The following is a 12,607-nucleotide window of genomic DNA, read 5'->3' on the forward strand; positions in this document are numbered from 1 at the left end:
CCTACTCTTTAGTTTAACAGAATTAGACAAAGTTGAGTTTAGATTTACAAAATAAGTCAGTATAGTGTTCCTCCCTAATTTTGGACAAATTTACCCTTGAGGGCAGTGAAGGGACTGGCGGTCATTTCTTCCTCCCGCCCCACGCTTCTTCTTCTTCATCCTGCAACTTGATCCACTCAATTCTGTAATGAAAAATCTCAAAAAGATTTCGATCTAGTATTTTATTGAAGATTGATTACAGACAGCTCTTGTCCCCATTTATGCATGCATTTATTGGACATGATTCTAGGTAATCAAATTATGTAGCTGGTGAAATAGAAAACTTTGCGATTGAGATGCAAGTCACTATGTTAGTCACTCTTCTTCTTCTTCTCACCCTCTCCCATTGCACAATCTATTTGGGGTTCTTTAGCGGGGCTCTTTTATGGTGATTCCAAGGCCTAGTCCTTTCTATAGATTGATTCGAAAGTTATTGTAGTTTGATGTGAATCTAGAAAGATGAAGGGGAAAATACAAACCAATGAAAGCCCTAACCTTATCAGGCCTAAAGAAGCAGGGGTACCAAGCAACAACGACACTCTAGTTATGCCATAGTTGTTTCACACTGGGAGAACCCAAAATTTTCAAATCGACTTGTTGATCCATGTCGATTCACCGGTTATTAACACAGCAACGTATGAAAGAAAACCAGGGGAGCCTCATTGAGCTTTTTGTCAGTTGTGATTCGCTTTGGTTTTTTTTTTTTTTGTTAAATGAATATATTACCGAACCCCAAAAGGGGGCACGGAAAGAGAACCAAAATACACGGAAGAAAAGGAAGAAGGGGAGAAGGAGAGAGGGGGGGGAGCAGACAAGCGGCTAACCAGCCTACGCAGAGGAGGCAGGCCACAAAAGGACAATGTCAAGACCCCAAAAATTTACAATATGCCTGTTCTTCAGGTTGTCTATGGAATGTCTCTGCCTGATGTAGCTGAGCTTGGAAGATACATCGAAAGAGATGGCTTTCCAAATCACGTTAAAGGATCTAGAGTTGGAAGTTCATCTCCTGAGGTTTCTTTCCAGCTAGATATGGTGAATCGCAGCGCCAAAAACTATTTTTCTAATAATGTCACAAATGGAATTCCCTGAAAAAAATTTGAGCAACCAGAGCCATTCACGGTCAAAACTCAGGACCCTTCTGCCAGATGGATGACATTGCCTTGATCCAGATGGAGGAGGTGAAGGGGCAGTCAAAGAAGAGGTGAGGGGTGTCTTCTCGGCCGATCCAACAGAGGATACAAGAGGGGGGGGCGGGGATGGTGCGATGAATGAGGAAGGCTTGGGTGGGTAGGCAAAGTCTTAGGGCTCTCCAAACAGTGAGGCTATGACGGGGGATGTGGCTAGTGAACCAAACTAAATTGTGCCAAGGGACAGGAGGGCTAGGTTCTCTGGAGAGGTTCCAAGCTGAGGAAGCTGTGAAAAGACCATTAGGAGAGGGGAGCCAGATAACCTTGTCCGCGTGATAGGGGCGGGGAGGCTGTAAGGGGGGGGGGGGAGGGTTACCCAAATTTGGGAGATGATGTTAGGGTTGAGATGAGGGTGGGGGGTCCAAGAGCCCGAGTAGATGAGAGAGGAGACAGGGGCGTCTTTTAGGAGACCAGAAGAGTAGATGGCTCTGGGACCAAGAAGGTTATAGAGGATCCCGAGGGGGTGTCAGGGGTCAAGCCAGAGGGTGGTGGAGTTACCATCAGCAATAGAAGAGGAGATCCCATGGAGGGCGAGAGGAGGAAGAGAGAGGATCTTGCGCCAAATCCAAGAGGAGTCAGCCGGGATGGGGACGGTCCAGATGGAGTTGGATTTTAGGAGGTGAGATTGGACCCAAGTGGCCCAGATTGAGTCCTGTTTGGAGGAAATTTTCCAGATGAGCTTAAGGATGCCTGTCGTGTCAGAGTGACAGATCCGGCGGAGACCTAGGCCACCTTCAGATTTAGGGAGGCAGATACACTTCCAGTTGATAGGGCGGAGAAATTTGGAGGTATCTTTCCGCTTTAGTTCGTTGAAGGTTAACCCAAGAAAAAGGCTACATGAGAATAAACCTCCTCAGACGGCTGAAGTTGCCTAACATCACACTCAAAGTTCCAACCAAAGATGGTTTGTCGACGAACATGAGTTCTAAAACAAAACCCAAGGTTGAGAAGATCCCAAGAAGAGAAACCTCAGTTTCGATGAAACAAAGATAAAAGCAGAGCTTGCAGAGGTAGGTGAAGGATGAGAAGCGAGATACATACGTTCGAATTAAAACTACGCAGAGGTTCCGTCGGTGGTGGTACAAGTATAGAAATTCCCATCTATTCGCAGTCCACGGATGATGAAGTCTACCACATGTTGGAGTTTTCCCGGTGAGAGTTGAGTGAATAATGGTGGACGGGACAGCTTTGGATAATGGCTGGTTACCTTCCATCTCAGTGATCAATCAGCCATTTGCAAGCAACCGAACCTATCCCCACAATACGAAAGTTCTGCAACCCATTTTTCCCAACCCTTCCATTGGCTCTGCAACAGAGCTCTAGCCCAACCCTTTCACATCACTGTTGATTCCCGACTATGTATCACCTCCGCAGATACATGTTGAAGCTCTGCACCCATAGTTGGAACAAACAAGGGAGAGGGAGCTAGGGTTTGCAGGTCGCAGGTGGCTGGGAAGTAGGACGGGGGGTACGGTGGTTGGGTAGTAGCACGGGTAGGGTTGGAAGGGGTTGCAGCCTTGTAAGGGAGGGGCACCAGCCATGATGATCAAAAGGTCAAAACCGTCAAGAATCATTCACCGTTGATGGAAGAACACTATATTGACTAGTTTTGTAAATCTAAACTCAACTTTGTCTAATTCCGTTGAACTAATCAGCAGGTGGTTAGTTTTGTAAAAGGAAACTCAATATTGTCTAATCTTGTAATTTCCCCCCCCCCAAAAAAAAAAAGGGTTTCCCTTTCGATCTTTGATTCCGGTTCACTATTGACACCCTCGGGTCGGGTCTTACCCGTGGGTAGAAAGTTGAACGTTTCATTCGCCAAAACACTCATCCCCAGAGGTCTCTCGGCCGTCGGCAATGGTACGGGAAACCCTAATCGCTAAAATGAGAAGCATACATGTCCTATCATGGGATTTTATCCTAATTAAGCTTTTGCTTCTCCTTTTGCCCTTCTCTGCAATTCCCCATAAGAAGCCCTTGATTTTCTTTTGATTTCTCTCTCCTTCGAGCATCTGTTATTTTTAAAACTGTAATCAACTTGAACCAACCATTACTTGAAATTAGGTTTCCTACCATTGTTTGTAATCAGGTTTTCTGTTAATTACGTCATTACCGACTCTTCATTCTTTAATTCCATTTCCTCTTATGTTTTCTTTGAAATGGATGTCTAAAACGTTTTGATTCTTTGTAGCTACTTTATACCCAATTTTTAGTTTGTTTATGATGATTTCTAGTTGATAGGAAGAACTTATGCCTCTCTATTTATCAAAGATGATATTTTTCATCTTTTTGAGCATCAATTATGTATACTTTTATTGCGTTAAATTATTGGTAATTTCCTACGGCATTGTGGATGATGAGAAATTGAAATCAACAGTTATCCCTGTGTGATCACAGGAGGAAATGTCTCAAAGTATTAAACCCCATATGTCTAAGTGTATCCCTTAACAACCAAGTGAACTTTAAGTTGCTCAATAGAGCCATCAAAGTTATAATTAATGGTAAACACCCAACGATACCTCACAAGCCCCTTACTTGAAAGTAAATCAACTAGAGTTCACGTCTGGCGATAATGCAGTACATCCATTTCCACATCCATAGCTGATTTCTACCCAGGATGAAACACCACCTCTTGATAAGCATCAAGAGCAAAGTGCACAAACAAGGTCAAGATAAAGGTATGAAGGGAAGAAGGAAGATGTGACAAACAAACTAAGCAATAGGGTGAGTAAAAGGGGATTTATGAGTACATGAGTGAGTACCTTTCCTTAGGGCGATAGGTATGAGAGAAAGATTCTTAGACAAGAGTCGGACTGTGTAGAGGTCAATAGAGAAGGAATAATGACAACCGGTGGAGATGGCTTAGGTTGGTGTCTATACACTTGGAATGGTACAGATCAAGGTGATTTTGTAAGTATACATTACTTTCCTCCATGTATATATGTACATTATTCGAAAGGGCCAACACATATACATCCCCTCCAATCAACCCATGAGGCCAAGACTCATGGACTATACACATGGCCCAGTTTATTCAACCCAATTACCATTCATAAAACGTTATGATTGATAATGTTTTATTAATTTTCTTGTTTATTTGTTAGGTAATGAGAATTTTCATGTGTGCCCTACAGGGTAAAAATAAGGGCAAACCTTTATCATAACCAAATAGAGTAAAAGTATAGATGTTTTGTATCCCTTAAAAGGGTAGGGTGAAAACCTTCTATAACCTTAAGAAAGTTTTCCTTCAGCCATGGTCAAGGGATTCTCTCTTAACCAAGGGGATTCGAATGGCGTCTGTAGGGTATCAACAATAATAGGGATATTTTTTACCATTCATAAATAGAGGGCATGCATTGACTGTAACGACCCAAACACAGATACAGGTAAAGATACAGCCCTCATGGGCGTTGATCAAACGATCGACAACGGAAACATTCAAAACACATCACCAAATTCAAGTCTCAACAAAACTTAAATCAAATTCTTAAATCCCCAAAATGTACCTACTGGTGGCAATCGAAGGTATATCCTTAGTTTAAACTTCAAGTCACTCTATCAGAATTTACAAGTAGCTCCCTACTACATCCATCTACTAAAATAAAAAAAAAAAAAAAAAAAGAAACCAATGAAAATAAAACTTTAGGTTGCCTTTGAGCTGCGCTGCAAGCAGTACCTCCACTCTAGTCCTCTATAATATCAAAATTAATGGGATGAGCTCAACAGTCCAGTAAGCCAAAAAATAGTAGAAATACAACACAGAACAACCATCAATAAGAATCAATAGTTAAAACAAAAAAAGAAAAAAAAATTACTTTCCCAAGAAAATAACATTTTTAATAAAACATCATCATTTTAAAACAAAGTCATCTCCATTTATCATTCTTTAGCCGGCACTAAGGGAAACAAGCTGCCACAGCCCATAACACGAGAGAGGACACGGCCAATCTCTAATTGTCTCCAATTATCTTCATTTGTCTCCTGTTAATATCATATCTCACCGACAACTCATACGTGTGTAGTGGGTATGTTTCCGCTGCTCCACAGAACAAACAACCTCTCTAGAGCTGTTCTGGGGCAGTCTATTTACCCTCAAAATCTCCTTTTATATCACCTTTCAAAATCACTCTCTCCAAATAAAACACACATGCGAAAAGAAAACAGAGGTGAAATCTCGAAGTAACATATGGCTCCAAATTTCAATTATCTCCTATAAACATATGGCACACACTTAAACACAGTTCAAATAAACACATGTCATCACTTCTCATTAATACAACCATATCAATCATCACATCATACAACGAAACTACACACCTATGATGTACCCATACTATAATCTACTTACCTTAGTCTGCAAATGTGTTATCCCCATCCTCTGAGTTTCCGGTTTGCAAAAGATCCCTATCTACAATTATAAGGTGTTCTTTATTAATCACCTTAATTCACAAATCAAACCAACATCCTACTACCTCAAGAGTCAAAATACGGTCCAAAATAAAATAGGGAAGTTTCTCAATCATAACAACAAGCAACCTCAGAATGGGTCCAAATCAGAATCGAGTTTCTCCCCCTGGTAGGCCAACAAAACCCCAAAACCTAATCCTAATTTGACCTACATTGGGTTATGCAAATTTGGGTCCCAAATATAGTCCCAAAATTCTAAAACAAAATAGGTTTTCAACGTAGGAAAAACCAGAAATTTAACCTTAAAACAAAATGATTTTCAATGCAATAAAAATTGGAGATCAGCTTTAAACAGTATACGTTTCAATGTTGTAAAAATCAGGAATTAGCTTCAAAACAGTGTAAGTTTCAATGCAGTAAAAATTCAAAAATTAGCTTTAAATCAGTCTAATTTTTAATGCAGAAAAAAATTCAGTAATTGACTTTAAAATCAGAGAAGGTTCCAATGCAGCAAAAATTAGAAGTTGACTTTAAAATCAGAGAAGGTTCCAATGCAGCAAAATTTAGAAGTTAACTTTAAAATTAGAGAAGAGAAAAGTCAGAGTTTAATCCTTAAAACCGAGCAAAAAAATCATCATGAGTAATATGAATCACACATTAAGTAGGTCTGGACAAAGATAATCTGTTGGAGATCAAAAACATATCGAGCAATACATAGACAGAATGTAGGTTTTAGTTTTTCTCTTAATAGGAAGGGGGTCACCAACCGTTGGCAGTAGGTACCATACGGGGCTGAAACTCAAATTGAAGGAGCCCTTAATGATGCTCAGTAATCCCTCTAAAGGGCTTGAGAAAAGGACATCAGGTCCAAGAGTTATTGCAGAACCGATCTGCCCAATAAAACCTTGACAGCAAGGGTTCAATAATCAGAAAATAATACAAGTTTTTTACTCACCTGACGTTGTGGATCAAACACAGGATGGAAAAGCAATAGAAAATAAAGTCTAGCAGCCTTCCTTCACCAATTGCAGTCCAGATTGTAGCCAAAATCCACAGACCAAAAGTTGGTTCGATTCTCTCTCTCTCTCCCTCTTTCATGTTTCCTCTTATTTATTATCATATATTCATTTATATATATTTTACCTACTTTCCTATTTTATCTCTACTCCCCTTTTTGGTAAGAATTTTACTTCTTTCACGATTCTGAAATCCCCCCTTCTCACGGTTTGTTTGGTAGGAAAGGATCCACAGCCTCAGGCTGCCTCAGGCTGAAATAAAAAAAAGAAATTTAACTATGATGTCCACCCTTTAAGAGTTGAACCCAAGACCTCCTAATCAATTAATAACTCAACAACCAGAATAAATGCCCATCTTCTTATTCAATCCGCAAAACAAATTTAAATAAAGAAATAAGGCACTCTTTAATTCATAAATATCACACTGTCACTCAGCATTAGGTTAATAATTAAAATTTAAATTTTGCACATAATGGTATAAGAAAATAATATTTAAAAATTTCCAGAATTGCCCCTGAGGTGTGAAGTTTACATAAATACCCCTGATGTGTAAATTATGAAAATACCCCTGCTATAGATAATTAATTAATCATTAACATTTTTAGGCTTTCAGAATTCTGGGGCATTACATTGACAATCACTAATGTCTATCTTTTTCTTTCATGCGATGTGAAGGAAAACTTCTTCCAAACCAAAATGGAACTATGGCAATTCACAAAAAAAGAAAATGAATTTTTTTAAATAAATAAATGATTGAAAATACAAACAAAACACCAATACATTATGGATGCACATGATTGAAGGGAACTACTAATTGCATGCAAGCATGTGGGAATGCTCACTTTGTGATCACTCCAACAATGCAAGATTGCCCCTTTATGAAAAAAAAAAAAAAAAAACTTATCTAGATCCATGAGAGAATTCTATTGCTCTGCATGCAAATAACACTCACTTGTAATTGAATTGAGCTTTGAAAATTGCCATGTGGCTAATGTAAATCATGTCCTATCCCAACTTTAGTTATTTAAGGAATGATATTGTTTGACCAAATAACAAAGGGAGTGAGTAGTTATGACACTCTCTTATATTGGCATCATATATGCTTAGAGATGACTTTCGACAGGTTTCAATTCATAGATAAGGAGGGGAAAAAATTCTCTACAATGCCCTAATCTTGCAGTGCATTGCAGTGTGGGCATGAGAGCTCGACACGTGGAAGAAGCAACATCTAACAATGCCGAGCTTGAGAGAAAAAAAAACTGTCTTGCATCGAGCTTGCACTGTTGGATGAAGCTTACTCCATATGTCGAGCTCTCATGCTTGCATTGCAATGCACAGCAAGATTCCCGCACTATAGAGGAGACCCACATCATTAAATTAGGAAGAGTAGAAAGAACTTATGAAGGGGCATGTACATGGTCACAAGCCCACCTTTTTACAACAACAACTCAGCCTTATCCTAACTAAATGGGGTTGGCTACATGGATCCCAGTAGAAACAGAAAAATAGTAATAAGAAGTAGAAGAAGGATCTTTGTTTGGGTCGGCTACATGTTTCACCTACCTTTTTCCCTACAATAAATTTCAAACTAAAATATTCTCACTTAGTCTCTCAAAACAGTCAATCATTTATTAACCAACACACTTTATTCAAAGGTTCTAGATTTTCAAAGCTTTACTTTTTACCACTTAACACGTGAGTAAAGGATCTTTGTTTGGGTTGAAAATTTATACATAGTTGAGATATTGAGTTATAACTATCAAAAATTTGTTGGCTCTGATATACCTAAATAAACCTCACCAATACTAACATGATCATGGCAAGGCCACAACAGTGTAGAGCGATTGGCAACCCATCGGGTTATACCCGTTCGGTACCCGACCGACCTAGATCAAGAAACATAGTCACGTGAGGACACGATCCCCACAGAGAAGGCAACAAACGTATCCTATAAGGAAACAAGATCTCCCATTGATAAGTAACATAGGAACGCCCATTAATGGTGGACTCCTCAGCCATCACTCTCCTAATAGGACTCTTGCCATGATAAGCTCAGCGTGAAGCATAAGACTCATCGGCTCCTAGTGAAGCACAACCTTAATTTGCCTAGTCTGACATATAAATAGGAGGCCTACGGATTACGTAAATCATCTAACTTATTCTCTCAAGTTCTCTTGAATTGTCTGCTGCTAAAGAGACTTGACTTAGGGATCGGAGAGTCCCCTACTGGACAAGACCGGCTCTCCCCTGCTAGTTTGTTCCTCTTTGTAAGTTTCATCCCAGAGGACCCATCCTACAGTTTCTTGACGCAATAGGCTCCACACAAACTAATTGTCGTCGTCCATGAAACCTAACTGACAAAGATCAATGACATTGTTTCAAAAATTGGGATCAGATTGATTGAGTTGACCAATTCAGATAGGTATCAATTGTGAACCTGTGATTGATCCTGATTCTGGATGTACCGATCCAGTTGATTATCAAGTTTTAGGACCAAATCATTGGGTTTTCGGATCTAAAGGGTCAATTATAGGGTTTCTAGTATAGATTCGACACCTGACTAGGAGTTTAAAATCACTGGTTTGCTAGGCAAGAAATACGATAAAATTACACATGTTGATTATACAAATGCTTTTCGTTTCTAGGGTGTTTAGGATCCATACGTTAAAATGCATATGGTTACCAATTTTGGGACTTTTAGGACCCACTCACTCTCTCTATTCCAACTATTATCTTATCATTCATTCGGTCATAGTCTTCTTATGGTATCCTTAATTAATTAGAATCCCACAAATAATAGTTCCTATCTTCTTCTACCAACCATGGTTCGTGATCTTGGTATCGACTGGATCGGATCGGGATCACCCAAACTCGGGCAAATATGACACTTTTGTCCCTGTTTTCTTATTAAAAAGCTAATTGTTTTACATTTGTACCTTTATCCATACAGCTAGATTGGATTGGTATCGGAATCGGTCTTGGCCGATACAGATTCGATCCGGCCAAAATCAGCCGATCCAATACCTCAAACCATGCTACCAACCCTATCCTGGTTTTTTAAATTTGACCGATACATGACCAGGATCAGATTAGAATCAATCGAACCAGATTTCGATTGCTCTCATTAAAACCCCATGGGTTAGCTGGAAATGATTTATGAAGGCTGGTCCGATCCTGATCCGATTCCAGTTCAGACCGAGGGCACCCACATGGAGTCTTGGAGCCGTTGTGGGCTGACAGCAACATTAAACTGAAATACTGATCACCGCCTTACCATAATTGATATTACCAAAAAAATATCTTACCTTAATTGACACAATTCACGCAAATCTACAGCTGGCGCGTATCTTTGACGCCACCTCCACTATATGCCTGCGTAATAAATATTTCTCCTTCTCGACCGTTATTTCTTTCCCTGTCGTTCAAACCAACCATATTTTCCCTCTCTTTCTCGTTCTATCTCTGTCTTTCTCTTCAAGAAACCCCGCTTTCGGCCCTTGAAATTCCTTCTTTTCGTTTTCCCTCTCTTCTCTCCCTCTCTTCTCTCCTCCGCCATTTTTAAGCGGTTATACTTCTCCAACTCCACCGATCTATGGCCGACTTTACTATTTCCCTCTTTATTCCTTTCTCTCGCTCTATGGGAGACGAACGTGATTATCATTCACATTCTCCATCGGGAAGCACAAGTTCCGACCAACCCTTTGTCTCTCGTGTTGCTTCGGCAAGGTCACCATGAACAACTCGTAGACGAAGACAAGCCAAGGCTCGTCAGATCTTTGTCTGGGTGGCTGAGATCGAGGGCTCACGAGTTTCCAGAATTCAAAGAAAAATGCCGGAATCTCCTCTCCCGGAAGGGAAGAGGAGGCCGTAGACACTCGGCCGATTTCAGGTACGATACGTTGAGTTACGCTCTTAATTTTGACGAAGGACCAGACGAATTTCAGAGCGACGAATTACATCTTAGGAACATGTCACTCAGGCTTCCAGCGACGACACCAGCGAAATCGGTTATGTCGCCGGTGGTTGTAGAGGGGATCACTGTTATGTAATAATGGCCGACTTTTTCTTTCGACATCTTCCCAGACTATAAGCGAAATGAATTTCACAAAGAGTGTCTGCAACTCTGCAATGGAAGAACAGGGCAGTCGCAACAAAACTGTTTGTGTTACAGGTGGTGCAGGATATATTGGTTCTTTTCTGGTCAAGAAGCTCTTAGAGAAAGGACACACCGTCCTTGCAACTCTCAGGAATCTGGGTAAACTAGTCTCTATTTTTCTCCCTTTCTCTCTTTTCTCTCTCTCTCTCTCTCTCTCTGTTTTTTCATGTCAATTCCTTTTTGTTGAATTGATTAACAGATGATCATTCAAAGGTAGGACTTCTCAAGAACTTCGCTGAAGCAAATACCAAATTACGGTTGTTCAAGGCTGATATCTATAACCCAGATGAGTTCAATCTCGCCATCCAGGGCTGCGATTTCGTGTTCCATGTGGCCACTCCCTATCATAACAGCACCCAGAGCTCTGTAGTCTGTTAATTTCTCTTTCTCTAATCTTTTAATTAATTCTTCATTCTCACTGGATTTTTGTTATATTTTGATGATTAAACGGTACAAAGACACAACTGAAGCAGCCGTAGCATCAGTGGAGAGCATAGTGAAGTCCTGTTTAAGATCAGGAACAGTAAAGAGACTCATATATACTGCCACTGTGATGGCTGCATCACCATTGAAAGAAGATGGTTCTGGTGTCAAGGACTCCATGGATGAGTCGTGTTGGACACCTCTTGATCTCCCAAATAATTATTACGGTTCCAAGTTTCAGAAGGTGATTAATTACTTTTCTCAGTTATTGAGTGCTTTAGTATTAAATCCCACTTGACTAATGCATTAGTATTAAATAATTAATTCTTATATCATGCATTAATATTAATAATCACTTGGTAGACTTATTGGAAGGGCCACTTGTTAGACTTTGACTGAAGATGGTTTTTGGGCCCACAATTGATAGAAACTACTCAGTAAGGGTGTCAACTCATTCCGAATACCATTTATCGATACCGTATTGAATAAATTCAGTATGAGATACCTGTATAATTGAGTCAGTATTTGATACGGTATCGATATGAACAAAATGATAAAAATTAATCATACCATACCATACCATACCATACCATACCGAAGAGATATGGTATGGTATCAATATGGTCTATGGGTATGAGATACCTATACCAATCCGGTTTTCAGTACGATATCGGTATGAGGTGAATGTACAGTGTACCATACCGATTGACACCCTTACTAAAAACCCAATTTTATTGTAGTGATCTGTAACAAGATTCTGAAACTCTAAATAATACATTGCAGGATTATACCTATTCATAAACTATATCCGAGAAAAAGTTATTGAACTATGAATGTAAAGAGAATAAACTGGAATTGGTGAGCTTGGCTTGTGGCCTTGTGGGAGGAGATACTGTTCTATCTCTCATATCTGCAAGCTTGGGATGCCTTATGTCCCAACCTTTGAATGATCCAAACAGTCATCAACGCCTAGAATTTTTACAAGACTTTTTGGGTGAGGTTCCTATTGTGCACATCGACGACGTATGCGAAGCCCATATCTTCTGTATGGATCAATGGTCATTGCAGGGCAGATTTTTGTGTGCAAGCGACTTCCTAACCACAAATGAGGTTGCAGATTATTTCTGTCGATATCATCCGGAAATTTGCATTGCAGATGAGTAAGAATATATCTCCTTTAAGTTTGAAATTTCCTTCATGTTTCATTTTTTCAAGTTTTCTCCATATCTTAAATTAGAAAATTACTTGAATGGTTTAATCTATTTGAAGAAACAGAAGCCAGTGAAAAAAAAGTAAAAAATAACCATACATGGTAGGTAGCCCATAAAACTGAAAAGGGCCATTAAATTTGATATTTTAGTAATTCAAAGAACTCTTAT

At 39.7% G+C, this 12,607-nt stretch overlaps 1 protein-coding gene across 1 annotated transcript; it reads left to right on the forward strand.

Annotated features, from left to right (window-relative positions):
- The first annotated feature begins 10,744 nt into the window (after nucleotides 1-10,744).
- Nucleotides 10,745-12,037, forward strand: LOC122647255 (anthocyanidin reductase ((2S)-flavan-3-ol-forming)-like). The gene is made up of 4 exons (XM_043840692.1): nucleotides 10,745-10,904; nucleotides 11,005-11,171; nucleotides 11,254-11,472; nucleotides 12,012-12,037. Exons 1-4 carry the CDS (start codon nucleotides 10,745-10,747, stop codon nucleotides 12,027-12,029), a joined length of 564 nt encoding a protein of 187 aa, XP_043696627.1. The 3' UTR covers nucleotides 12,030-12,037.
- The last annotated feature ends 570 nt before the right edge of the window (nucleotides 12,038-12,607 follow it).

Source organism: Telopea speciosissima, unplaced genomic scaffold (assembly GCF_018873765.1).
Source record: "Telopea speciosissima isolate NSW1024214 ecotype Mountain lineage unplaced genomic scaffold, Tspe_v1 Tspe_v1.0015, whole genome shotgun sequence".
NCBI lineage: Eukaryota > Viridiplantae > Streptophyta > Magnoliopsida > Proteales > Proteaceae > Telopea > Telopea speciosissima.